Source organism: Fusarium pseudograminearum, chromosome 1, assembly GCF_000303195.2.
Source record: "Fusarium pseudograminearum CS3096 chromosome 1, whole genome shotgun sequence".
In the NCBI taxonomy this organism is placed as follows: domain Eukaryota; kingdom Fungi; phylum Ascomycota; class Sordariomycetes; order Hypocreales; family Nectriaceae; genus Fusarium; species Fusarium pseudograminearum.
The window spans coordinates 7,122,019-7,147,752 of NC_031951.1; the positions used below are offsets into that span (position 1 = coordinate 7,122,019).

Genomic DNA, 25,734 nt, shown 5'->3' on the forward strand with positions numbered 1-25,734 from the left:
GGAATTGATTATTATTTAATGCTAGTGACGCCTGCGGTAACATCAGAATAAAGACAGCCAAATTCAAATTGAATCAGATCCTAACTCAGTGATGGGCAGTTTATAGTTGTTTGCAGCATACCGCTCGTCGATCTTGAGTATCAAAGTGAGATGAAATCCAGCATTCCAATTATCCTGTAAAATACTTCAAATGTCGAGGATCTGCAGTAGGGTTGGTGAGACGGCAATACATATCCAGACCCTCAAGCAATGAGAATCTAGAATTTCCGAGCTGTTCATATTTGCTGGTAAGCAATCAGCCTTGGCTGTTCAAAATGGCTTGCGGCTGAGGAAGCTTGGCGCTTTCGACCTGATTGATTGGTTAAAGAAGTATGCAGATATCTCGATCAACTCGTATCCTTTTTAGACTTTCGAGCTTATTCAGCTGACGCTGGTCAGCTCTGCTTGCATTGCTTTAGATATAAAGCCGTGTATCCGTCATCTCGTGAATTTGTTCAAGGATCACTCAAGTTTCTTACCACTGACTGAAACTACATCTCCACGTTTACGACACACCGATACAACATGGCCTCATTCAAGTACATCCCCCCACCTAACGACTTTCTCAAAGTCATCGGCGACGCCAACCACTACGAGCAAGCCGTCGACCTATGCAATGGCTTCTACAAGATCTCAGGCCAGGGTGGCTTCACCGACAAGGGCGAGATGCCATCCGACGTCAAGGACGAAGTAGAGCAGGCTGTCCAAAATGTCGAAGACGTTCTCAAAGCAGCTGGTCTTCGTGGGTGGGAGGACGTTTACTACGTACGACATTACCACACCGATATCGACGTGACTTTGCCTCTCGTGACAGAGGCGGTCAAGAGAAAGGTTCCCAACAATCGACCTGGTGGTGTTGCGGCGGGTGTTACAAGGCTGGCTCTTCCGAATATGAGGATAGAGATTGAGGTTGATGCGAAGAAACATTCCTCGTAAGGGGGAATATTATCGAAGTTACAGATGACTTATCATCGTGAGAATAAATACAAAGTGTATCGTAAGAATTATGGCTTCTCCAATGAACTGCTAGCTACCAGCCTTGAATAAAGTAATAGTATCTGTGTCATCAATCATAAAGTTCACTAAATATGTTTCGAGATCGTCGGCATGGACAAAGTCAATATCCTCCTTGGTAGCCAAAGTTTATTATCGCCAGTCACCTTGTAACGTAATTTGCCGAATTTGGCTGGCTTAAAAAAGATGCGATGTAGGGAAATTGGATTGATGCTAAATTAGGAACGCGTGCATGACGCGACAGGCATATATCGTGTTCACCACTGGAGCCGTGCGACTTCATTTTAGCGGGCACTTTCAGTTATCCTAGATGGATGTGTTTCGAGTTTTCACATCCTCATTTCAAGAGGTACGCAGTATGATATAAACTTTAAAAGCTAGATAGTAATTTACTCGATGATATGCATCACATTAACTACTTGCTTAGTGATTTTGAAGCCCGACCAGGAGTGTCATGTCCATCGCCAACTGAAAAAGCATAAGTGTAAGTTTGTTTACTAGTGAAAAGGTCTCGCCATAGCGCAGAATGACAGCTGCACGATTAGATTCTGCCACGCTGTAATGCGTGTTCAATTTTGATGACTCTTTCAAATTAGCAATATCGTAATGTTGAAATCTCTATGGCTACGAATAACGTTTCTTATCCTCCATCTGTGTAATCACCAAAGCGAACGTAAACCTGCGAGTAGAATGCTGAATCAATTGCATGGTCTATGACCTTGATATCAAATATTTACAAGGAGCCCTCCGAAATGTCTACTATAAACTTGAACTTCAGATTAGGTATGTCTCTCATGGGCTTGGCATGAAGGCCCAAGACATATCAGCGTGCCGTTATGCCGAGAAAGGTGTGTTACCTAGCTTCCAGAATGGAGGATGATAGTTAAATGCTGCTGTTGGGTCAAAAGCGAGTGGTATGGGTGTGCCAACGTAAGATCGCTTGGCAGGGGATCGACATGCTGCGGGGAGTTCGACATTGCCAGGAGATGTTTAAACCGGTGACAGGTCAAAACCGAGGTACCTCCTGCAGACTCCCCGACACTAGACACCACTATTGAATCTGGAAGCAAGGGTAAATCTAGATCCTGCCCTTGCGGTCACCTGGAGTGGGATGCACGATGTGGAAATCGTCGGGTTGTGGGATAGATCAAATGTGTGATGTGCAAAGTGCGAAGCTATTCGGACAGTGGTCGCGTATTCGCCAGAAGGCTGGAAATGACACCATTGAAAGCCAGTAATAAGCTCGTGTGCATATTGTCTTGATCTGGTCTAGATCATTTGAGTCATAGAATCTGCCAAGGCAAACCGCTTCTTATCGCAATGGCCAAGACGGCGAGACACATGGAATCCCGGAAAAGGCGTTTCGAGGCGTTCTTTACCGTGGGGGGCCAAGACGGAAGAGAAGACTGCCTGAGTGCTCAACGTTCCGAGCGGGAGAGGAGTAGGGGACTTGGCTGCATAAGGGCTTGCTGAACCAAGGTATCAAAGATGGACCGTCGGGTGAGCGCCGATGGTCCGACTGGAGGATGCAATGGTCGCGTCGAAAGGGGAGACTATGAACCAGGATACTCGTATCTTGGTTGGCAACAAGTGGAGGGCAGGACGCGGCATGTGTCCGAACCAGCAGATTATACGTTTTGATCTCGTAAGAATGGCAGGGTACATCTGGTTTTTCAGAACTGCGACAGCCAACGACAGGGTCGGGGAGATGAAGGTCACTCCGAGTTTGACTTGAGCTTGTGTGTACATACAGCATGGGGGCGGCTGCAAGAAGCCATTGCTCGGCCCAAGTTGGTGGATAATACCCCTGATTGATCAATAAAGAGTAGGTTAGAGTTAAGCGCGGATGGGGCAATATGTCATGGTTTCTTGCGTCAAATTGCACCATGGGTGGCGATCAGCTATGAGTCTGGATGAACAAGACTGACGGCTAAAGTCGATCAGGCCCGGAAGATCGGCATGAAAAAGGCAGAGCTATGGTTAATGGCTTCGATAGACTGCCGTTTAATTGAGTCTAGACCTGCCGAGTGACAGCAAGACTTCAGCTTTGGCAGATTGGGTGTGTGTCTCATTGTGTGTGTGCATGGGAGATGCAAGGGTGTGGTCTGTTGCTGGGAACTAATGCTATTGGCAGGCAGATAGAGAGGTCTGCCAACTAGAATGCCTGCATAGCTGCTGTGTACTGTAGACAAAGGGTGTATTAAAACAAATATTTGGTGCATGAACAGGGAATTGGCTCGGGGATAGGTTTGGGGTGTTTCATTCCGTTGACAAGCGGACGTGCACAGAAAGCGTGATTATGAAGGGTAATGAGTGCCCAGCACCAGGTACCTGTAAACTAACGGCTCTATCGCGGTCGTTGAACCAACAGGCAATGAATTGGCTTCCATCGGTTGATACTGGAGACGTTGAAGAACGGTAGCACTACGGTCCGGCATGTTATTGTGGGAAGTGGGGCTGACGGGGAGTTTGAGGATGGGTCTTTAATGAGGCCATCATGATGAGTTGATGGGTAGACGCTGCAAGTAGAGGCTGACCAGGAAGTTGATGGGCCTGTTGTGATGTTTAATTACTCTGGCAAGAATAATGTTCATTTTGAAGTCAATAGAGACGCATTACGGTGCAATCCTAGCTGGTCTGTCTGCGAACAGATTAATTCTCATCTCCCCGAAACAAAAAGAAGCATGCATGGAACAAAAGCTCCAGGGTGGCAACGGCAGTAAAAAAGCACTCAACTCCCCGAAGGTCCCTGTAGAAAAGTCAGCTCTGATCTGTCCTTTCGCCCACTGTATTCACAACTGTCCATTAACGCGATACCTGACAAACTGTCTATAGCTCATTTCACTCCGATTTTTCATCTTTATTGCATCTGTAATGCGTTCATTAAAGCATTTCTAATCCAATTGATGATCTCATTTCATCATCAAAGCTCCGCGCCTTCACAGCAAGCTTGCCCTCGCTAAGGTGTAAAGAGTATAGCGTTATCCACCTGCCGAGCAACTCGACACTTCAATTGGTTTTTGAGCGATGGCGCAATCGGAGACGATATCGTCGCGAGTCGATCTAACAAGGATTTTCTCTCTCCTCAAACCTTACATGCGTTAATCTGCACATCTTTGCACAGCGACCAGAAGCTGTACAGTCGTCGCCGAAATTCACAAACGCGAAAAATCAACAACCAAAAGAATCCCATTCTGTCGAATCCATATATACCCCGCAATAAAGAATCTTCATTCTCATGGAGACGACGCGAATGTTGGTGGAGAATTGAGCGGAGCTGCTTTGGGATAGCGACAATGACATGCTCAGATCCTGGTCAGCACGCAATGGTTCTAATGGGGCCCCTACACACCAGTAGGCAACCTTCCCCCACGCTTCTGCGCCCTCGCCTCGGTCAGACCAGTTCAGGGCAGCTTGACGCGGGCTGGCAGAAAATAAGAAAAAGAAACAAGAGCTTGGGGCGTGGGAAGGACCTTGGCCGTGATGCGAGAACACAAAAGACAGCCCGTACGTATGTACCATGTACTATGTACCCTCAAGCGCTCGAATGTTGGCGTTCGTCGATCCCTGTACGCTTGGTCATGGACGCGCTGAGAGGGTGTAGCCATAGCATCATTCTCCCCGTCAGAAGATGCGATTGTCGCACACAAAGGGCTGAAGGGTCATCAAATGGCATGGATACCAAGGTGAGAGACTGTCATGGCCCACAACGGCTTATCCAGACCAGACCAGACCAGTTCAGACCAGTCCAATACGGCAGTTCAGCTCATCTTGACCATTCTTAAATTTATACTCGCATCGTCGCCTCTCGTTTCCCAATCTCCATCCTCACCTCACCTCATCTCACCTACTTTACGTCGCATTCCCCAATTCTTACCCAAAAAACCGGGGCAAGACCAAACTCCCCATAAGATCGAGTCGATCTATTCGAGTTTTTACCTCAAATTTACTCCGTACCAAGCATCCGAGTCGTCATACCTACCTCGACTACTTGCCCCAACTAGGACAAAGTCTTGCTAGCGCTGCAGCATACCCCGACGCACCGAGCGACAACCCGAACGGTCCGCTATCGCCTGCCCTGGCCTACACTCCAAGACCCCGTTTTCAGTGGTCGACCACTCTGCAAGACTCAAATACCCACGTTCTGTCTTTTTGATCTCCCCGTTCTTGCATGCCTACTCCTCCTCCTCCCTTTATCAATTCTTATTTTATCTAGCTCTTTGTCTTCCTCTATTCTTTCCAGCGTTGTCTTTCTTTCTTCCCACACAATCACATCCTCGCCCAACATGTCGCAACAAGGCAAACACTCCGCTAAGACGGTCTTGGAAAAATTCATTGGCGCCGATCACACCGAACCTGAAGAGAGAGCGCCCTCAATCACGAATGCCGACCTGTATATCGAGGAGGAACCTACAGTTGGAGAGTTTCTCAAAGAAATCACTCCTTCCATTCAACAAGTTGGCGAATACTTTTACAACCTTTTCCCTTTCCTATCATGGGTGGGCAAATACAACCTGATCTGGTTCCTTGGTGACATGGTTGCTGGTAAGTAACTCCCCGTCTTGTCTGTCACAAGGGCACCTCTGCTGACACCAGCTCCCCGCACAGGAATCACTGTTGGTGCCGTTGTGGTCCCCCAATCTATGGCTTATGCCCAACTGGCTCAGCTCCCCGTTGAATATGGGTTGTACTCATCATTTATGGGTGTCTTGATCTATTGGTTCTTTGCTACATCCAAGGACATCACCATTGGTGTACGTACTCTAGTCTCTCCACACGGAACCATACTAATAATTCTAGCCCGTTGCTGTCATGTCTCAAGTCACAGGTAACATTGTCCTGCAAGCCGCCGACTCTCTTCCTGATGTCCCTGGTCACGTAATTGCCTCCGCTCTGGCTGTTATTGTCGGCTCCATTGTCACCTTCCTCGGTCTCGCTCGACTTGGCTGGCTCGTCGAATTTATCCCTCTGCCTTCAATCTGCGCTTTCATGACCGGTTCCGGAGTCAACATTATTGCTGGACAAGTCCCCAAGCTCATGGGCATCAAGGGAGTCAACACGCGCCAGCCCACCTACATGGTCATCATTGACACCCTCAAGAACCTGGGTGGTTCCAAGCTCGATGCCGCCATTGGTCTTTCCGCCTTGGTCCTGCTATACACTATCCGTATCTTCTGTGGTACCATGGCCAAGAGGCAGCCTCACCGTGCCAAGTTGTACTTCTTCATCTCCACCCTCCGAACCGCCTTTGTCATCTTGCTTTACGTCGGCATCAGCGCCGGAATTAACATCAAGCACCGTGAAAAGCCTCGCATCAGCATTGTCGGCGATGTTCCCAGTGGTAAGTACTAGTGATCGCCACTCATTCATTGCCTTTTGCTAACCTGACCCAGGCTTCACTCATGCTGCTGTTCCCCAGATCAACAGTTCCATCATCAAGTCCTTCGTTTCTGAGCTTCCCGCCGCCGTTATCGTTGTCTTGATTGAGCACATCTCCATCTCCAAGTCTTTCGGCCGCGTCAACAACTATGTCATCGACCCTTCCCAGGAACTCGTCGCCATTGGTGTTAGCAACCTTCTCGGTCCCTTCCTGGGTGCCTATCCCGCCACTGGATCATTCTCTCGAACTGCCATCAAGTCAAAGGCTGGTGTCCGCACTCCCTTCGCTGGTGTTATTACTGCCATCGTTGTCTTGCTCGCTCTTTACGCCCTGACGGCCGTTTTCTTCTACATCCCCAACGCCGGTCTTGCGGGTGTCATCATTCACGCTGTCGGAGATGTCATTACCCCTCCCAAGGTCGTCTACCAGTTTTGGCGTGTCTCCCCCATCGAGGTCATCATCTTCTTTGCTGGTGTTCTCGTAACCATCTTCAGCTCCATTGAGAACGGCATCTACACCACAATTGCCATGTCCGCTGCTGTTGTTGTCTTCCGTCTCTTCAAGACCCGCGGTCGCTTCATGGGTGTTGTTCGTGTCCGAACCATGAAGGCCAATGTCAGCGATGGTACTGCCAGCCCTGGTTCCGTCGACGAGGGTGAGGGTTCTCTCCGAGCTGGCTTCCTTCCCCTTGACCACGGCAACGGATCCAACCCCAAGGTCATCGTTCGCACTCCTTACCCTGGTGTCTTTATCTACCGATTCGCCGAGGGCTTCAACTACCCCAATGCTTCTCACTACCTCAACCACCTTACCGAGACAATCTTTTCCGAATGCCGACGAACCAACCCCGCGCTGTTGGGTAAGCTTGGCGACCGTCCCTGGAACGACCGTGAACCCCGCCACATCAAGACTATCGAGAACGATGAGCGACCTATCCTCAAGTCTGTTATCCTCGACTTTTCTAGTGTCAACAACGTCGATGTTACCTCTATCCAGGCTTTGATTGATGTCCGAAACCAGCTTGACAAGTTTGCTGCTCCTGAAGTTGTTGACTGGCACTTTGCCAACATTGAGAACCGATGGACGAAGCGTGCTCTGGCCGCTGCTGGCTTCGGCTTCCGTACTCCCCGCACTGGAAATGAAGCTGCCGGCCACTGGAAGGCTATCTTCTCTATCGCTGACCTCGGTGGTGACGATAGCGCCGCTACTGCCGCTGCTCTCGACGAGAAGGTCAAGAACGCTCCCATGCGCCAGGACATCGAGGCTATCGAAGGCTCTGTCAACAGCGCATCTATGGAGAAGCTACCAAGAGATCCCACCAGTACCCGCCTTGTTTCTGTTGGTGGTCTCAACCGGCCTTACTTCCATCTCGATCTTCAAGAAGCTGTCGACGCGGCTGTGGCTGCTGCTGAGCTCAAGCAGCACTAATCTCATTATGATACTGTGAAAGTTTTGTCCTTTTAAAAAACAGGCATTGGCGTTTATTACGGGAATTGTTTCATGTCAGAACAAACATTTGTCTTTGGAAGTTTTATGATCGCCAGTTGGGCGATGCTGTGTCTATACCCGATTTAGTTTGATGTTTTACATTGGATGTGGTGGATATTACAATGTCCACGCTGTAGACGGCGTGGCATATGAATGACAATAATGACTTTGTTACATTGAAGTGTTCAATATGATGTTGATTAGGCAAATCCGGGCAGCAATGTTAGTGATATTAATGAAGTTAAGCTATTGTAGATTAGCTATTAGTGCGATACAAAACGCAAACCGGCAATTGGATGATGGTAGAACTAGAACCTAATGCCATTTTCATTCAATAAGCATTAACTTGTCATCCTCTTTATGACACTTTCCCTAAAGTACAAATAAGCCTAATCTATAACAATTGTCTGTGCTTGTCGCCTTGCTTCTTGCTGTGCTTGTTCCTCATCTCGTCGGATCGACTCTATACGAGACCACTCTATCATTCCTAAAGGTAAGGATGCCTCCGGGTGGTATGCCCTATTCACACGAGTCCAACTGATATAACTGCCGTCAAGAGAGTCCGGTGGATGATACACTAAAGAGGTACGGCGGTTACTCTAGTCACCCGTTAGTCTAAAAGCCCAGCCTAAGTAGTATAAAAGTCTCGAAAGAATTTATCTCTTAGGCACACAACCCTAAGGACTGAGGAAGAGAAGAGACTTACCGCATATTCTTCCCAGCGCTCAAAGATAGCCCCGAACTTAAGGTCGCTGTCAAAGCTGATATCAGGGAGGTAGTGGTCGACGATATTCCAACGATCGTGATCGGTATTTTGAGATTGGTGCCCTGCAATCTTTCGATCTGTTGCAGTAGACAATCCCTGAACTGTTATGTCTTGATCGTACACGATACCCGGCAGAAATCGTTGAAAGACTTCATTGGGCCGCATGAACCCCATGTCTCTTTCCTCACCGAGCTGGCACAGACTGTAGTACCTCCACTTCAGTTCTTGCAAGAGTTGCTCCGCGCCGATGTCGAGGAACACCTCCCTTGTTGCCTCGGTCAGTTGCATGTCTGCTCGGGGATATGTGAGCCGGTTGAGTGGCCATAGTCGATGGAGGTTTGGCAGATAAGTCAGGGCGGCAAGCTTTACGAAGCAAGGCACGTGAAAGTAATCTGATCTAGTTAGCTGTCAAAGCCTCGATACGTGGGGGTATCAACTACATACTTGGTACGCAGTGTGAGGAGCCAAACATTGGTGGCCGGATGGTGATGCAATACTTGCTATGCGTCGTCTTCGGGACGGCACACGTCGGGTTGGTGCAAAACCATTCGTATGATGGAGGCACGCTCTGTAGGAAACACATGTAGGTCCACTTGCCGTCCGCTCGGCTTTCCTTCAGTCGTCCGGGAAAAGAATATACAAGGGCCGTCAGCTCTGCTTCGGAGCCCGAGCGAGGTCCTGAGTAGTAAGACATAGATATTCGTGATAGTTGATGGTCCAAACATGGAGAGAATGTTGAATGAATTGGCTGTGGAAGCATCCAAAGAGATGAAATTACTAAGTAGGTCAGCCTATGCCACTTAGACTACTAAGGAAGGAACCTCCATGTGCTGATATCGATTTGTGCCATCTGGGAAGGTACTACCTACCTAGGCGGTTTTTCTTTTCTTTTCAATATGTTTAAGTGATACAATAAGGCTATTGACAGGCTATGAGCAGTAACTAGGTACATAGCATACTCAATTCTGATATGCTGTATGTGCCTTTAACATCTAGCTGATAGCCTTAAATTGTGATCTAGGCATATCTAAAAAGAAACTCAACCTGCGTATGTACATACTAACTCGCCCGGTCTCAAGTTTCCAGAAGAATTGGCCGCTGGAAGCATAAGAGACGAAATCCTTAGGTCAGCTTTTATTACTTAGACTATCTATACCCTTTAGACTGTTTATTTTCATGCCTATACTGACACTGACGAGGTAACCTTTCTGCTACATGGTTGTCTACTAACTCAAGCAAGAAGGATAGCGATGAACAGATTTCGAGTCACATGAACTGACGCAATACTTTTTTCTCTCCAAACCTCCAAACCAGGTTGGGATATAAAGTTTCGGGATGAGATCATTTTGTATTCTTTCCACCGACAAGACCCACCATGGAGAAAGCATAAAAGATGGGAAAATTGAAGCAGTCCTTTCTTTGTTCTATCAATAACAGGCTTTGAAGATTCTGCTATCCCAATGGAGATGTCGGTACCAAAAACGTGCAAGAAGGACCACAAAACCCGCAATTAAAGTGAGGCTGTAACTTACGGTCTCACAAGCTATAGATAAATAATGCCACCAGCATATAAACTAACACATCATTTGTTAGAATACGCATGTGATAGCGTAGCCTTATCAACGCCGTTGTCAACTTCAGAGATAAATATGCTCAAAGCTTTTCTCGGAGGCTAACTGATAGAGCGATAATGGGCCGAGTCTAAGGAGACACTACTCGCCAAGGTTTCAGGCGTGGCCAAATTGAACGTTGACATTCAATGCAACGCCGCCACGTTTTCCCCCTTGTTCATTCGGTACAAGTTATAAATGTTTCCGAGAAATCCTGAGTAATCGGTGTCGGCGACGGCATGGAAAAGAAATGGGACGGGACAGGACAATTGGAGATGTGATATCATTAGCCCTGTCGATCACTGAAAATTACTGGACTTTTTGCCTGTCACCGTTTATTCTACCAGGGGTTCTAGAAGAGCTTCCCAAACCGAAACCGTCTCCCAGTGCCGTACAAGCGATATGGATCTGATTGGACAATGGTGTCCTAACCGAGGACCAAGTTTTGGATCCATCGACAGAGAACCACTTGTAGACCCTGGACGAGGACCTGAATCCACCGAAACCGTTCGAAAACTAGAGATCAAACGGTTATTTATCAATTGTTTGATGGGGAAAGACCATCGTAGCGTAAGGGATATTAAGATGAACCTCTGAATATGGACATACTAGACACAGACTAAAGACCGGGTGTTTCAACCATTACAGTCTAACTCTCGCTCGCTCTCTCTCTCTCTCTTTCATCATACATAAACAAAAATAACATGACACTCTCCACTCCCTTCTCAACTGTTTCTTCAGTCCCCATTATCTTCCAGGATCAGGGATTTACGTTTCATAGATCGACCCATTACCCATGTATACGAGTCATCTAAATCGGGCAGACTGCCCCGTTGACACCATGTAACATTATCTACCGACTTCTCTATATAAACCATTTCCCGCAATTCTTTGTCTCTTGGAACAAATTTGCTTCATCTTCATCTTTACTCTCAAACTCCACAAGTCACACATATACATAATCACATATTAAAAATGGTCTCTTTCAAGGTCTTCCGCGGTACCCCAGAGGGCAAGATCGTCGCCGACAATGTCGAGCGCGAGCTCGAGAACCACGAGGTCTTTATCGAGACAACACACTCTGGCGTCTGCGGCACTGATAAGCTCTACATGACCAGCGGCGTTGTCCTGGGCCATGAGGGTGTCGGTATCGTCAAGGCTGTTGGTTCCGCCGTCACAAACGTTAAGAACGGCGATAGAGTCGGATTCGGCTACACTCACCAGATCTGCGGCCACTGCGATAACTGCTGCACCGACCGCGACCAGTACTGCCGTGACCGCCAGATCTACGGCTTCGCTGATTTCAACAACGGTTCTTTCTCATACGGCGCTGTTTGGGATTCCAAGACTGTTTGCCCTATTCCCGAGGGCTACGATTCCGCTGATGCGGCTCCTCTGTATGTTTTACCTTTTTAGGGAATTAATGGCAACTTACTAACTATCAAAAAGGCTTTGCGCTGGATCTACTGTCTGGACATGTCTTACCCAGTACGGTCTCCGACCTCTTGAGTCAGTAGGTATCGTTGGTATTGGTGGCCTTGGCCATCTCGCCATCAAGCTGGCCGCCGCTATGGGCAACCACGTCGTTGTCTTCTCTAGCTCCGAGTCCAAGCGACAGGAGGCTATGGATTACGGTGCTTCCGAGTTCCACGTTTACAAGTCTGGCGACAAGGCTCCTGAGGGCCTTAAGCCCGTCAAGCACCTCCTTCTCTGCGGCAGTGGCAACATCGACTACAGCGGGTATGTTTCCCCTTCCATTCCTTTCACGGAGCCAAAACTAACAAATCGCAGCCTTGCCTCTATCGTTGACTACGACGGTTCCATCTACCCTCTCACCGCCGCTCTTGAGGCTACTCCCGTTCCTCTCACTGAGCTCTCTCTCAAGGGTATCCGCATCCAGGGATCTCTTGTTGGCTCTCGCGACAGCGTCCGCAAGCTCCTCGAGTTTGTCGCCAGAAAGAACATCACTCCCACTACCATGAAGTACTCCCTTAACGAGGAGGGTATTGAGAAGGCTCTGCACGACCTCAAGGACGGTAAGGTCCGATACAGGGCTGTTCTTGTCAAGGAGTAGGATATTCGTTATGCATAAAACAAAATATGATGTGTTTGGAAAGGTTGAGGAGTTGGCGGCTTGTTGATTGTTAAGCGAAAAATAGAAATAATAGAATATACCAATTTTGAATAACTCTTGCAAGTCTGTGTTTGATATCCGTGTATAAATCTAAACTAAATCGAGTTGCATCTACCATACATGAATTTCTGTGCCAGAGCTAAAGTGCCAAGTGACTAGTCTCCGGTCACATCTGCAGCAGTAATGCTCTGCATTCTTCCATTGTTTTCCGACGTATGCAAGAGGACCACCAACGATTGTGCACGCGAACATCAACGCTGCCATGGCGCTGAGATATTTAGTTAGTATCATTCTCGTACGTAGTTGTTTGAGCTCACTGTGTTCCGCCGCAGATCTTGCGCTCAACTCTTGTGATAGATATCTCTCTGCAAGCAGGACATAGTACTCCACGAGGCCACTGCTTCAGCTTTCGTAGCGGTACGATGTTTGTTGGCGAGATGGTGTTGAATGCGGTTATCTCATTCTCTTTTGGGTTTGCATCCAAGGTGTAAAGTTCGATTCTATTATTGTCACTTGTCGGGTCATCGTGGAATGGAGATTGCAGGTTTTTCTTCAGAGTAGTTGTCATTGTTTTGAAGCTGTTTGTCATTAGAATTTGATAAGTACAAAGGTGCTAGGACAATCCGTTGATATATAGTCATAGTCACAATATGAAGAGTTCTACTTTGACCAATCATCGAGGTTGAAATAAAGGATGCCTGGAGTGTCACATCGTTTTATGCTCGTATTTCGCGTTTATAGATGCAGCCAATGAGACAGGGCCAGAACATCAGCCACCGTCATCATTTGGCTGACAGCTGAAACATGGGCAACCTCGGTCAACCAATCTATCAAGTCGGTATCCAGTTGGGAAAAGGGCATATATCCAACGACAAGGGCAATGTGGGATTCTTAATATCTTAGCACGTTACCACTTGCATATCTCAAACCGAGGTAAACGCCCTCAAAAGTAGTGCAAAACGCCAAAGCCAAATTTCTTGCCAAAAGCGGCCCGAGACAAAGTTCCGCAGCGCGCCGAGCAGCGTGACTAATTTGACAATATCTTGAAAATCCCCTAGACCTAGTTCAGTCCTTTCAGCAACATGTGATTGGCGATCCTCGTTGCCGGCAATATTCCTTTCCATTGAGTACAGCCAGAGTTTCACGACAAAGTTCGTTGGCCATGATAAACTGGATTAGTCTGGTATTGACTCGGGCCCGTGCAGGTTAAACCTTCTCCATCACGCCAAAACTGTTTGACAATTGTTACTTTACGATAGAGTTGAAGGTAGATCGGGTATAAGAAGACAGGTTTAGAAAAGACCTGCTCTTATGTCGATGGAGATGCCGTCAATCCGGCAACTGTGGTTCCAGTATAGTATCAGACACTATCAGAGACGAAGGACATAAGAGCGATAAAAGATAATAGACTAGACGCAACTGATCACCTACTCGCTACACGTTTGTAAAGCTATGAGTTCGCTAAGCACTTTCAGTATCCCATCCATCACGCTAACCCGAATATCTGGGTCCCGCGGGTATTCGAAATTATCCCCCGAAAGAAGTGATTGTAAGGCTCGGCCAAGAATTATTTGTTCCTGCATTGCTGAAAGATCATCCCATCCAGACTGTCGACCAGTCTATTTCTATCATAGTCCACATTCCAGTCATGTCAAAGCCAAAATAGTGGCTTCCCTTGGCGACGCTAGTCATCCAGACTGATCCAATATTAACTCCCTGGTCCCAGTGTTCTAATCTTAGGCTCAGACTTGTCTCATAATCCTACCCATATTCACCATGGCTACATCGATAGGCAACGGCCCTCCTTCGATGGCTGAGACTACTGGGGATCGCCTGATAGCGGTTCTGGTGGTGGTTGTCTTTTCCGTTATTGTGTCACTTCTGATGCTCGTTTTGAGGGTATGGTGTCGTTGGTCAATACGATCGCTTGGGTGGGATGATTTTGCTGCGATGATGTCTTCGGTAAGTCCTTTCAATTCATCATGATTTTATTTGCTAACAGGGTTATCTACAGATGTGCATAACGATATTCGGTTCGGGGATACTTGCGTGTACGTCGAAACTTGCGAATCGATCGAATAAAAGCTTATGAAGACAGTAATACCCCTCGGCCTCAGTGATCCCACGGGACAGATACCAGTTGACAAAATACCTGCTTTCTACAAGGTATACGAACTATCACTGTAGTATTGTGAACCTAACTGATACTTGTTCAGTGTGCATACATCACAATATTCTTCTACGGTCAAGCTCTCTTTTGGGCCAAAATGTCTTTCGTACTGCTCTACTACAGAATCGTCTCTCTGTCTTATTGGAGATGGACTTATATCGGTGCCATGGTCTTCCTGGTTCTCTGGAACATCTGCGTCATCCTGATCTTTTTCCTGACCTGCATTCCCATGGCAACAATTTGGGATCCAGCGGTAAAAGGGACATGCGTGAAGCATACACTGGAACTTGGATACTTATGTGCTGGAATAAGCATATTCACCGACCTGGCCGTGGCAGTTTTACCTTTGCCTTTTATCTGGAATCTAAACCTTCGTCGTTCACACAAGATCGCCTTATCCGGAGTGTTTCTGCTAGGCTGCTTGTAAGTGTCGAGAAAGTCCTGATGTGTCTTTTACTAACATCCCTCAAGCTCAATATCCTTGGCTATTGTGAGGATACGCTGGACTGATATATGGTCGACTACAACATGGGATATCGTCCGACCTCAACTCTGGGGCCTTGCAGAGATTACATCAGCATTGATATGTGCTTGTATACCTACTTTCAAGCCTCTTCTTGTTCGACTCAACGCCATGAAACCCCGCTGTGAGACGACTAAACAGACGCCTGCTATCCAAAATCAGCGCAGCGATGACGAGGCGGGCTTGACCTTGGATACGGTGACAAGGGTTGGGAGTCAAAGCCAGGAGAGCCATGATGGAGATCCTCACAGAGCATTAACGGCAAAGTCTTATGGGACTAATACGTACATCGAAGCCAAGCAACATCCTTGGGGAAAATAGAACTAAACAGATCGCTATATAATAATGAGTATATCAGTTTAGAATCTCTCGATAAATACCTTCACTCCGCCCCTATTTGTGCAAGGTATGTGTATGTGATTTGAAGATGGAGTGTGATGTTTCAGCTCGATGCACATTTGGAAAATGTACAGCCACGACGCTAACTAGTGCAAGGTTGTCTATTGGTGCGTTTTAACAAGGCATTTCCAAGGCACACATTTCGTCTTGGTCTCAGGACATTTAAAGTTATGTCTCCCAACAACCAAAGGATCAGGGTCAACTTCCCATAAAACCTCGAACGAGATGGCTTCACTTTGCAACTACACACACCCAGAGCTTCAAATCACAGATGGTCTCGTACGCCAAGAGACGGGGATACTGTTCCCTTATAATCCCGAATTTTACAATACTGCCACAGGGTTGTACGGTCCCGGTGCCCTTTATTGTTGGTACCTGCTACTCGCCTCTGTTCTTATGCATTGGTTCTTCTGTTATGTGAACAATTTAACGCCGGACTTTTCAAGCGACCTTTTAGGTGCTCTCGCGTACCCCGTGTTCGCTGCGACAGACCTACTTCTTCAGTCGGTGCGCATGATGGGAAAGGATGACCGTGCTTTGGCGATTTACTGCCTCGCTTTTCCCGACTCTCCCATTTGGGGACCTCATTACTTCAGCGACACGCCGTTGGATATGAATAACATCCCGCCTGAAGTTCTCGACTTGGGTCAGAGGGTAATTGACATTATCGGGCCGTATAGAGTATCTTGGACGGCTGGGTTGTTTCTGTACGTTTTACTCTTTGGTCTCAGAAAATCAGGCATATCATCCGAGAGCAAGTACACAAGCACTCGATCACCTTATCTTGTCATGCGCGTGGCTCTTTGCTACATTCTTCTGTCGCTCATTATCTTTTACTTTAGTATTGCTGATCCGGGAATGGCATGGACTTTGTTCTTTTGGGAAGGATCTCGTCAAGCAATGCTCATCGGGACATGGGTATTTACCGCATTGTTGATTATGGTATTGCTTCTCTCCATGACTCGACTAGTGCAGACGTTGAGAAAAGGAAGGAATGCTGAAACGAAAGAGATTTTGCACAGTATCATGTGGGGTTTTCTTCCTGGGGCGGCGGTTATGGCGGTAGCATTCGGCTTGATTATGTACTTTGGCATGACTATTGTACCGGATGTAGCTATACAGCTCACCGAGAGGGATCAACTCGCGACATTGATGGTTGGAATTGTGACTTGGGTGTATGCCATGCTGGAGGTCTGTCATTGTTACTTTGAGCAAACAAATGCGGGTGGAGAGGTGTCAGATAAACTACCATAGTGTCATATGTCTATCATACAGACCTATTACAAGAAGACAGAAGAAGAACTTGTGTGATTGAATGCAACTCCGCGATATCAAAAGATCTCCGCAATCGCTTATCAACAGTCTGTGGAGTTTCCTAACATGGACTAGTTAACCCCGCCTTTGCGATGCCGGACGACATGGAATAAGATTGCCGGGTTCCGTTTCCGTGTCGCGATAAGATGACGAGATAGGCAAACTCCTCATCATCCTCCCCTTGTCTATCTGATTCCTGATACGCGGACTCGACTGCTCAATCTTCCTGCATGAAGCCCAAACCCTCTCGGTTACACAGCTTACAGACCAACAACGCCACCCACTTCTCGTGCCACAATGGCCCCCAGCATATCCCCAAACTCGGACAAGACCAAGAAGAGACCCAAAGTCAGAGGTAAGACATGCTCGTACTGTTTATGTCAGGGTTTTTTATAACATTCATGTAGGCTGTTATCAATGCTCGCGTCGGCGCATAGACTGTGATCGCCAAGAACCAGAGTGTGTCAAGTGTGTCACCAAAGGCATCAAGTGCAGCGGCCTAGGTCTACGATACCGCTTCAATGATGGTATTGCTGCAAGGGGAAAGTTTGTCGGCAAGACTTTCCCAGTTGTAGATATACCAGTGACCCAATCAACAAAAGGCAATGACGCCATAATTACAATCAACAGCCACCAAAGAGATGACCCTTTCAGAGAGAGTGGCTACGAAAGGATTGCCAAGAGTTCAGTTCAGACAGATGAGGTAGTAGACGATGCCACTGACACGACAGCCTTGGTGGTGCCAGATAATAGACCAATATCTATCCACTGGGGTTTGGATCACGTTGATCCAAAGTCTAGATTCTGTCTTGGATACTGTATGTTCACAACTCCCCTTCTGCTGGACCCTCTAACAGGCTGTAGTCTCAAACAACATAGCCCAACTAATCGCAGTCATCAACATGGGCTTCAACGGCTACCGAGATCTCATCCTACCAAGAGCAGAAACAGATCCCCTCGTACGAAAGGCGGTTCTTCTTGTCGTCGAACAACATCTGTCCTTACAAAACGGCACCTCAATATCACTAGATCCTGCAGCATATACTAGTCTCGTTCGAGAGCTTATTTCACGATCTCATCAATGCGCTCCTCAAGACGACGACTCAGCTCTCACAGCTTTACTTCTGTTGCATATTCGCGAGATGATCAGTGGCAGCGACAATTTTAGACTTATATACGGGTCTTTGAGAGTTGTAGTTAACGCTCTTGCCGCAAGGTCAGAGGATAAAAGGACTGATCTCAGGACCTTTCTTCAATTGCAAATCCTCAGGTACGCCCATCGCAATCCTTAAGATATGAGCAAAAGCTGACAATTTCGTAGGGTCTGCCTTTTCGGAGAATCACTATTTAACGAAGCAAATGGCGTTCACTTCATTCAAGCACAGCAAAGAGCCTGCCTCGAGTTTATAACATGGTGCGACCGTTTCCATCCAGAACTAAAAGATCTACTCTCCCAACTCGCAAACCTTACCACTCTCGCCTGCGACATCTACGTACAACGCGCCATCTTTAACCCCCCAGCAGAAGAGACTGTTCATATGATCGAAGAGTTCAAGCATTCCCTAGGCGAAGTAGACGCATACGCTGATATTGTGGGACGGCATCTCCTAGCCTGGCCGTGCTTTATCGTCGCTGCTGAGAGTTCAACGGCGGATCATCGACAGTTCTTTTTGGACAAGTTGATCTCTTTGCATAATACCACTGGATCTTGGAATTTATTGCGGGCGATTGACCAGGTTAAGGAAATTTGGGCGTCACAGTCTTCCATTCGATGGACGAGTATGTTGGGTGGACCGACGCAGGCGTTTATAATGTGAGATTCGTTGGGCTATAATATCATTGCGATAAGACATTCCTATGGGCCTAGTATAGATGTTACCACCTTTTCTACCCTGTCCACAACCATATCAACTTCTTCTTTCGTGACTGTAAGTGGGGGTGAGACAATGACCATGTCACCCTGCATGCCATCAACGTTTCCAGTGGCCGGGATCAGCGAGATACCGTGATCGGAAGTTAAGCCAGCCTTGTGCAACTTCCCAGCGATTTGATCACCCAAAGGAAATGGCTCCTTCGTGTCCTTGTCTCGGACAAACTCGAGCTTGGGAAACGTTAGCAGATACCCCCAAGACGATGAATCAACTTACACCCCAGAAGAGCCCCCTTCCTCTGACATCTCCCACATTCTTGTGCCCCGCAAGTCTTTCCTTAAGCTTTTCACCCAAGACTTTCCCAACATCTTGAGTGTTCTGCAGCATGTTATCTTCTTTCATGGCCATTTGCACAGCATACGCGGCTGCACACGCAACAGGATGACCTTGATAGGTCTGACTGTGTGAGAAAGCGCCTGATCCTTGTTCTAAAGTGTTGGCGACCTTGTTTCCGACAAGCAAAGCGCCCACTGGCATGTAGCCGGCACCGAGTCCTTTGGCTACGGTTTGCAGATCTGGTACCACGCCTTCTTGTTCCCAAGCGTGAAGCGTACCTGTTCGACCCATGCCAGACATGACTTCGTCCATGATTAATAGTGCACCATGACGATCACATACTTCCCTCATGGCTTTGAAGTATCCTGGTACAGCTGGCGCACAGCCCAAAGACTTTAATCGTCAGTCATGTTCATTAACTCAAGGCTTTGACTTACCGTTCCAGAGACCGTTTCCGCAATGAACGCACACACGGTATCAGGTCCCACGCGCTTGAACTCATCGTCGAGCTCTTGGGCGAGGCGCTTAACATATTGCTCTTCCGTCTCGCCCTCTTTCATCTCTCGATACGGATAACATGGAGACACGTGAGACACATTCGTAGCGAGGACAGGCTCGTACACGCCTCGTCGTGCTTTATGGCCTCCGACCGATAAAGACCCCAGTGTGTTTCCATGGTAAGACTGCTTCCGCGCGATGAATTTAGTTCGGTTTGGCTGTGGTGTCGGCAGTTCTGTGAAGTATTGACGGGCGATCTTCAAAGCAGCTTCGACGGCTTCGGTTCCTAGAGGCACCGGTGAATACAGTCTTATGAGTCTCCGCGGAGCGGATACTAACCTGAGCTGACGACAAACACCTTGGACATATGCCCATTTGTAGAGTCGGTGAGAAAACGCGATATATTTTCGGCAGTTTCAGTTGTGAAGAAGGGATTGTAGCAGTAAGCTACCTGATCCAGCTGAGCAACAATGGCCTCCTTGACTCGCGAGTCATTGTGTCCGATAGATACAACAGATGCACCGGAAGATGCATCTAGAATCCTGTGACCTTGATGTGTTTCTAGCCAACAACCTTCACTTTTGACGATTCTTGGTGGTGGGCTGTTGATTTTGGCGTGAAGCGTTGATACGCTTGCACGGAAGATAGAGCGAGGAAACGTACTGTTCCGGCACAGTCCTCTAGCGATGGCACACGATGGTGGCCGAGTCAGAAGTCGCATTTTGGATATTATTTGTATTAGAAGATATGAAGAGAACACAAGATTAGAATTATGTTAACATGTCAGGTATTATCTATTACCTCCTCACTTTGTTATCATGTGTACAAGCGATACGTCCAGAACGGGAAGCCAGAGTGAGAAGGGGCGTCCAATTACATGAGAGTCTAGGGTATGGCATTGATAAACTTGGGCAAGACGGTTCTGTGAGGCCATCTTCTCCATCGGCCTACTCTATTCGGAATAGTTTGTCTCTGTGTTCGCGTTGAGGATAGTCAAGGCTATCATCGGTTCAACAAGACGTATAGATTGTTTCAGACGAGCAGTATTAGCCAATGAAACATTTGACGTTCTCTGGCAACTGATCAGTATCTAAAACAAATCCTTATACGGCATTCGACAAGACCCAGTCATCTTGACCTTGTCGACTATGGAATACCTATCTTTACGGTGGTATGTGACCGCGGAAACGGGTGTTGGTGTTTGGGCCTGTGTTCATCAACAAGGGCACCATCGAGTTACTGAACAGCATATACATCGGTAGCTGCAAGCATAAGAAACAAGATTAGTGAGTCAATCCATGTTGATTAGACCATATTTTTATGTTCTTTATTCTTGTCGCCCAAAGCTCTGATCGGCCAACCTTTGTATCATGACGCATTGTTTATTGTTACTGTCGGGTAAGCCTTATCTTGTCGATCACTGCAGATGCCGAGGCTACTCTCTCCACATTCCAGCCAACCCAAGATAGGCTCACCAGCACTTCAAGTGATACACCACAGAAACAGGAACACCTTCTAGAACAAAATGATGTTGGGAAGTTATGCAAGAGAGCTTTACATATAGAAATACTGCCTTTAATGTTTCAATTGCTGGGGCATTGAACGTGTAATATCTGTATCGTAACCCCGCTCACTAACCTCGACGTTACTTCGCCCCACTGGTGTTAATATTGGCAGCTTCCTCATCAAGCTACTCTCCCCAATGCCAAGAGCCCAATTCTTGCTTAATATCATGCTTAAACGAAAGATTGACGTTGACGATCTCTTGAGATTGAGCATACATGCAGGGCGGAGGTAAGAAATAGGGACCGTCACTTTATGAGCTACCTATTTAGGAATTTCTCGCCTGATAGCTATAAAAGTACTTCTCCCTCCAACTCGTAAACCTTACGAAGCCACTCCTCTAAGTTCCAGCAAGATGTTGACAAAAGCAGCCTGCCTCTTGGGCCTCTCAGTCATATCTGCCGTCAACGCAGTTCAATACGGATACAATCATGTTTCTGTTCGACCGGATCCCCCGCTGATAGCTGCCAATTTCAAGGACGTCGACATTAAATTGTTGTCACCCGCCTTCCTCGGGGATAGACAGCCAGGGTTCAAGAATGGCACTCAAGGACCAACCTCACATGAAGATATGGGTATGTCGCCACGTGCCATTGAAGATTGCAGTTCGCTGATGAAAACAGAATCGTTCATGGAAAAAATCGCTTCCAATAACGATTACATGTCGTATCACACAACAAACTTCACATCCGAGGAGTTCCGCTCATTCCCATACGTGAAGCTATCAACTGCCAAAGGGCGTCGCAAATCGAACAAACTGCGAATCTTTATCGACGCCAGTGTCCATGGAAATGAACCAGCTGGAGACGAGTCTATGCTAGCTCTCCTCGGCAAGTTTGACAATGACCCCAAGTGGGCTGCCAAGATGCTGAAGGATGTCGACATTGTCATCATGCCTCGGTACAACCCCGACGGAAACTACTATTTCCAGCGCATTCTCGCATCCGGCCTTGATCCCAATCGTGATCACGTCAAGCTTGCTCGTCAGCAGACGCGTGACATTAAGAAGTTCTTCAGCGAATTCGCACCTCATGTTGCGATTGATATGCACGAGTATGGCGCCGCTTCGAGATACGGCAATTATGTCCAGGCTGCGGATGGTCTTTTCTCTGCTGCGAAGAACCTGAACATCAACAAGAACATCCGTGAGCTATCAGAAAAGCTGTTTGCTAAGAATATTGGCGAGGATATGGTTAAGGCTGGCTTGAGGTGGGAGCCATATGTGACTGGTTCAACCAACTCGACACCTGGTTATGTCCCTAAGTAAGTTACGCTCTCCTCTTATTGAAAGCCCCACCTAACAATTCGTTCAGGTTCTATGAGGCTGGTTCAGATGTCAAGATTGGCCGCAACGCTATGGGCACGACTCAATGTATCACCTTTCTAATTGAGATGCGAGGCATTGGCCTTGCTGATCAAGAATTCCAACGCCGAACCGCTGCTGGTCTGACCATGGCCAGCTCTATCATCGAGACAGCTGCTAAAAACGCAGAGAAGGTGTTCGAGACAGTTGAAGGAGGCATCAAGGATTTCATCAAGTCCAAGGACCCCATTGTGATCACCGATTACACAAAGTTCAGCACTCGCGAATTCGAAATGATCGACGCAACCAACGGCTCCGTCGTCAAAGTCCCTGTCCAGTTCGCTTCTACAACGCCTACAACCGCAAACCTCACCCGCTCTCGACCCGAGTCCTATCTCATCCCTGTAGCTTGGTCCAGTCTTGCGGAACGCCTCGAAATCTCTGGTCTTGAAGTGAAGACTCTTGATAAGGCTTGGAGCGGCACCGTCGAGGCTCTCAACGTTACGTCTTCTGAGCTCAGTAGATCATACTACGAAGGTGTCGTGCTTGCAACAATTACAACCGAGGCCAAGAAGAAGGAGATCAAGCTACCAGCCGGCAGTTTCCTTGTCAGCACCAGACAGAAGAATGCTGGTCTGGCATTTGCCGCTCTCGAGCCTGAGAACATCGATTCTTATGCCAGCGCCAACATTATCCCATTGGATGTTGGAGACGAATATCCTGTTTTCAGGGTTATGAAGTAATGATGGAAATTTACTTCGTCTTCCTCGTGTAGGCGGGCATTGAGGCCGTTGATATGAGGCCAAGATAATTTAGACTATTATTTATGCATGCCCAGATAGGTCTTCAGGGCATCAGTTTTGTATCCTAAAGTGGAAGTCTTGATTTTTCTTAGATAGACATAATCTACAACAGAGTATTGCTAATTCTCAGACATTATCTGATCACTTTCGCTGGAATGTAAACGAGGCTGGTGACTAAGACTACACCGATACATCATCCTTGTCACCGCCAACCTCCGCCTTTTCCGACATTCATCATCAATTATCTAGAACAAAGACAAGATGCTCGTCAAAGGAAGTGAATCTGATTCGGAGGCAAAGCCTTACAAGCGCATTGTTTTTTACCATCAGACTCAGTACAAAGACGACAGATACATCTCGTTACAACCCACAATTCTCCCGAGTGTAGGCGTCACACACGTCATCGTCGCGGCTATTCACCTCAACACGCCAACGCGTATCACCCTCAACGATGATCTCTACGATGCAGACAAATTTATCCCTCTCTGGGATGAAGTCAAGCAGCTTCAAGCGGCAGGTATTAAAGTCCTCGGCATGCTCGGCGGTGCAGCTCAAGGGTCGTACACAAAGCTTGACGGCTCCCTTGAAGGCTTTCACAAATGGTACCAGCCACTGCGCAAAATGATCAAATGGGCTGGTTTCGACGGTTTAGACCTGGATATTGAAGAAGCAATGTCTCTCGGCGGTGTAATTCGTTTGATCGACCATCTCAAAACCGACTTTGGTCAATCCTTCCTCGTGACTCTCGCGCCTGTCGCACCAGCGTTGCGCAATGAGCAAAACTTGGGCGGTTTCAACATGGAAGAGCTCGAAAAAGGTCTCGGGTCGCGCATAGCATGGTACAACACGCAATTCTACTGCGGCTGGGGTGACATGAGCGAGCCACACGATTATGACAGGATAATCGCGCGCGGATGGCCGCAGGAGAAAGTGGTGATTGGGCTGGTGACCAACCCGTCCAACTGCTCAGGCTACGTGAAAGAAGCAAAACTGCGAAAGTGTCTCGGGGAGCTGGTGAGGAAATATCCACGTATCGGCGGCGTCATGGGCTGGGAGTACTACAACGCGAGGACGGAGGAAAGCTCCGAGCCGTGGAAGTGGGCCGAGATGATCAATGACATATTGAATTGTGATTCAAAAGTGCAGGGAGGGAATATATGACGGTCATATATCGTAGTCGTGATGGAGAAGCTGTCATTTTTTGATGATATCTATGACGACAACCGTGCGCCACGTCCATCAGGGGTAGGCACGCGACACTACAAAGACCCCAGATTATTTATTTTCCATTTTTTAATACGATACTTTAGACATCAAGGTTGTTTATTATTATCCTGCCAAGTATTACATATCCAATTCGCCAAGATGGGTTCTGAAGACAATGACAAGAAGCACATGGAAAACCACCAACATGAGTTTTCCCATGACAACCACGATGATTGGGAAACTCAGCCTCCTTACATGAGACCTGATGAAGCTACCGAGAAGCGAGAGAACTTTGAGAAAAAGGTTCACGGGTCGTGTCACTGCGGTCGAGTGCAGTATTGGCTGAACAGTGATAAACCACTTGCTTCCAAGTACTGTCATTGCATTGACTGCAAGAAGATCCATGGTGAGCAATCCACTTTAACCTAGCTCCCTACTATAACTTACCAATTCCAGGTGCTCCTTTTCAATGGGCAGCCATTTTTAAGAAAACCGATCTTGGTTTGTCTCCCCTCGTTTGGTCTTAGTCTAAACACATACTGACATCTCAGCTTTCGAAAACGGTGTCAAGAACCTGCGTTTCTACAAGACCTCTTCCGGCAAGAACGAGCACATCCTTCCCTGCAAGGTGGGCTGCGCTGAGTGTGGAAGTTGGATCATGGACGAAGGTCGAAACATGGTCCTTCTGTTTCCCACGCTGTTGAACCTCGACACTCCTCAACTCCGCGAGAATTTCCAACCTCAGTAAGTTGTAATCAGACATTGAGTTATAAATAGATAACTAACTGGAGTAGATGTCACATCTTTTACACTTCAAGAGTAGTGGACATTCCGGATGGAAAGGACAAATGGACCAAGCTTGACAAGGACAGTGAGCTCATGAAGGACATGGACTGAGTTGGATTATTTATGATTGATGACAAGCGGCGGCGTTGTGTGGTGATCGGTATTGAACCTAAGAGGCCTATCTATGAAACAAATATCGCATTTATCCCAAGGAAGTGATGATATCGTGACATTCATGGCCAGTTGAATGAGATGTTGAAGAAGATGATTGCGACAGCTAGTGGCACGGCGAAACGTGCGTTTGTATACCCCAAAAACGAGGTCAAATCTCAACCAATCACAAAGCAATTCCGGGCGAATGGTTTAGTGGTATAATACTCCCTTAGCATGTTCTCGGCTCCGAGTTCTTCATTGGGAGTGGTCCAGGGTTCGATTCCCTGTTCGTCCAGCTTCGGTGGTTTAATTCCACCTTTACCACATCTTTTTTTTATTTTTGTCGCGTATGTGATATCCATACTACCTACCTACCTA

General features: G+C 47.4%; 10 protein-coding genes across 10 annotated transcripts, besides 2 other annotated features; 7 read left to right on the forward strand and 3 right to left on the reverse strand.

Annotated features, from left to right (window-relative positions):
- Nucleotides 1-564: 564 nt before the first annotated feature.
- On the forward strand, nt 565-975 carry FPSE_00587 (uncharacterized protein; the record flags this gene model as incomplete). The annotated part of the gene is made up of 1 exon (XM_009253707.1): nt 565-975. One exon carries the CDS (start codon nt 565-567, stop codon nt 973-975), a length of 411 nt encoding a protein of 136 aa, XP_009251982.1.
- A 3,796-nt stretch (nt 976-4,771) lies between these two features.
- Nucleotides 4,772-4,804: a microsatellite.
- Nucleotides 4,805-4,879: 75 nt separating this feature from the next.
- Nucleotides 4,880-4,902: a microsatellite.
- A 437-nt stretch (nt 4,903-5,339) lies between these two features.
- Nucleotides 5,340-7,861, forward strand: FPSE_00588 (uncharacterized protein; the record flags this gene model as incomplete). Its single annotated transcript, XM_009253708.1, has 4 exons — nt 5,340-5,598; nt 5,662-5,807; nt 5,854-6,394; nt 6,447-7,861. 4 exons carry the CDS (start codon nt 5,340-5,342, stop codon nt 7,859-7,861), a joined length of 2,361 nt encoding a protein of 786 aa, XP_009251983.1.
- A 387-nt stretch (nt 7,862-8,248) lies between these two features.
- FPSE_00589 (uncharacterized protein) lies at nt 8,249-9,381 on the reverse strand (the record flags this gene model as incomplete). Its single annotated transcript, XM_009253709.1, has 3 exons — nt 8,249-8,293; nt 8,628-9,079; nt 9,132-9,381. The coding sequence occupies 3 exons, from the start codon at nt 9,379-9,381 to the stop codon at nt 8,249-8,251; spliced, it is 747 nt and encodes a 248-aa protein (XP_009251984.1).
- A 1,891-nt stretch (nt 9,382-11,272) lies between these two features.
- FPSE_00590 (uncharacterized protein) lies at nt 11,273-12,371 on the forward strand (the record flags this gene model as incomplete). The annotated part of the gene is made up of 3 exons (XM_009253710.1): nt 11,273-11,694; nt 11,747-12,037; nt 12,089-12,371. The coding sequence occupies 3 exons, from the start codon at nt 11,273-11,275 to the stop codon at nt 12,369-12,371; spliced, it is 996 nt and encodes a 331-aa protein (XP_009251985.1).
- A 171-nt stretch (nt 12,372-12,542) lies between these two features.
- On the reverse strand, nt 12,543-12,999 carry FPSE_00591 (uncharacterized protein; the record flags this gene model as incomplete). The annotated part of the gene is made up of 2 exons (XM_009253711.1): nt 12,543-12,699; nt 12,749-12,999. The coding sequence occupies 2 exons, from the start codon at nt 12,997-12,999 to the stop codon at nt 12,543-12,545; spliced, it is 408 nt and encodes a 135-aa protein (XP_009251986.1).
- A 1,208-nt stretch (nt 13,000-14,207) lies between these two features.
- On the forward strand, nt 14,208-16,834 carry FPSE_00592 (uncharacterized protein; the record flags this gene model as incomplete). Its single annotated transcript, XM_009253712.1, has 9 exons — nt 14,208-14,393; nt 14,434-14,482; nt 14,530-14,597; nt 14,648-15,024; nt 15,073-15,408; nt 15,483-15,530; nt 15,646-16,230; nt 16,366-16,714; nt 16,799-16,834. 9 exons carry the CDS (start codon nt 14,208-14,210, stop codon nt 16,832-16,834), a joined length of 2,034 nt encoding a protein of 677 aa, XP_009251987.1.
- Nucleotides 16,835-17,134: 300 nt separating this feature from the next.
- FPSE_00593 (uncharacterized protein) lies at nt 17,135-18,129 on the forward strand (the record flags this gene model as incomplete). Its single annotated transcript, XM_009253713.1, has 3 exons — nt 17,135-17,192; nt 17,245-17,655; nt 17,717-18,129. 3 exons carry the CDS (start codon nt 17,135-17,137, stop codon nt 18,127-18,129), a joined length of 882 nt encoding a protein of 293 aa, XP_009251988.1.
- A 563-nt stretch (nt 18,130-18,692) lies between these two features.
- Nucleotides 18,693-20,263, reverse strand: FPSE_00594 (uncharacterized protein; the record flags this gene model as incomplete). The annotated part of the gene is made up of 4 exons (XM_009253714.1): nt 18,693-18,938; nt 18,985-19,437; nt 19,482-19,828; nt 19,882-20,263. 4 exons carry the CDS (start codon nt 20,261-20,263, stop codon nt 18,693-18,695), a joined length of 1,428 nt encoding a protein of 475 aa, XP_009251989.1.
- Nucleotides 20,264-21,460: 1,197 nt separating this feature from the next.
- Nucleotides 21,461-23,151, forward strand: FPSE_00595 (uncharacterized protein; the record flags this gene model as incomplete). Its single annotated transcript, XM_009253715.1, has 3 exons — nt 21,461-21,680; nt 21,729-22,368; nt 22,419-23,151. 3 exons carry the CDS (start codon nt 21,461-21,463, stop codon nt 23,149-23,151), a joined length of 1,593 nt encoding a protein of 530 aa, XP_009251990.1.
- Nucleotides 23,152-23,472: 321 nt separating this feature from the next.
- On the forward strand, nt 23,473-25,314 carry FPSE_00596 (uncharacterized protein; the record flags this gene model as incomplete). Its single annotated transcript, XM_009253716.1, has 5 exons — nt 23,473-24,340; nt 24,554-24,823; nt 24,874-24,918; nt 24,969-25,161; nt 25,212-25,314. The coding sequence occupies 5 exons, from the start codon at nt 23,473-23,475 to the stop codon at nt 25,312-25,314; spliced, it is 1,479 nt and encodes a 492-aa protein (XP_009251991.1).
- Nucleotides 25,315-25,734: the final 420 nt, after the last annotated feature.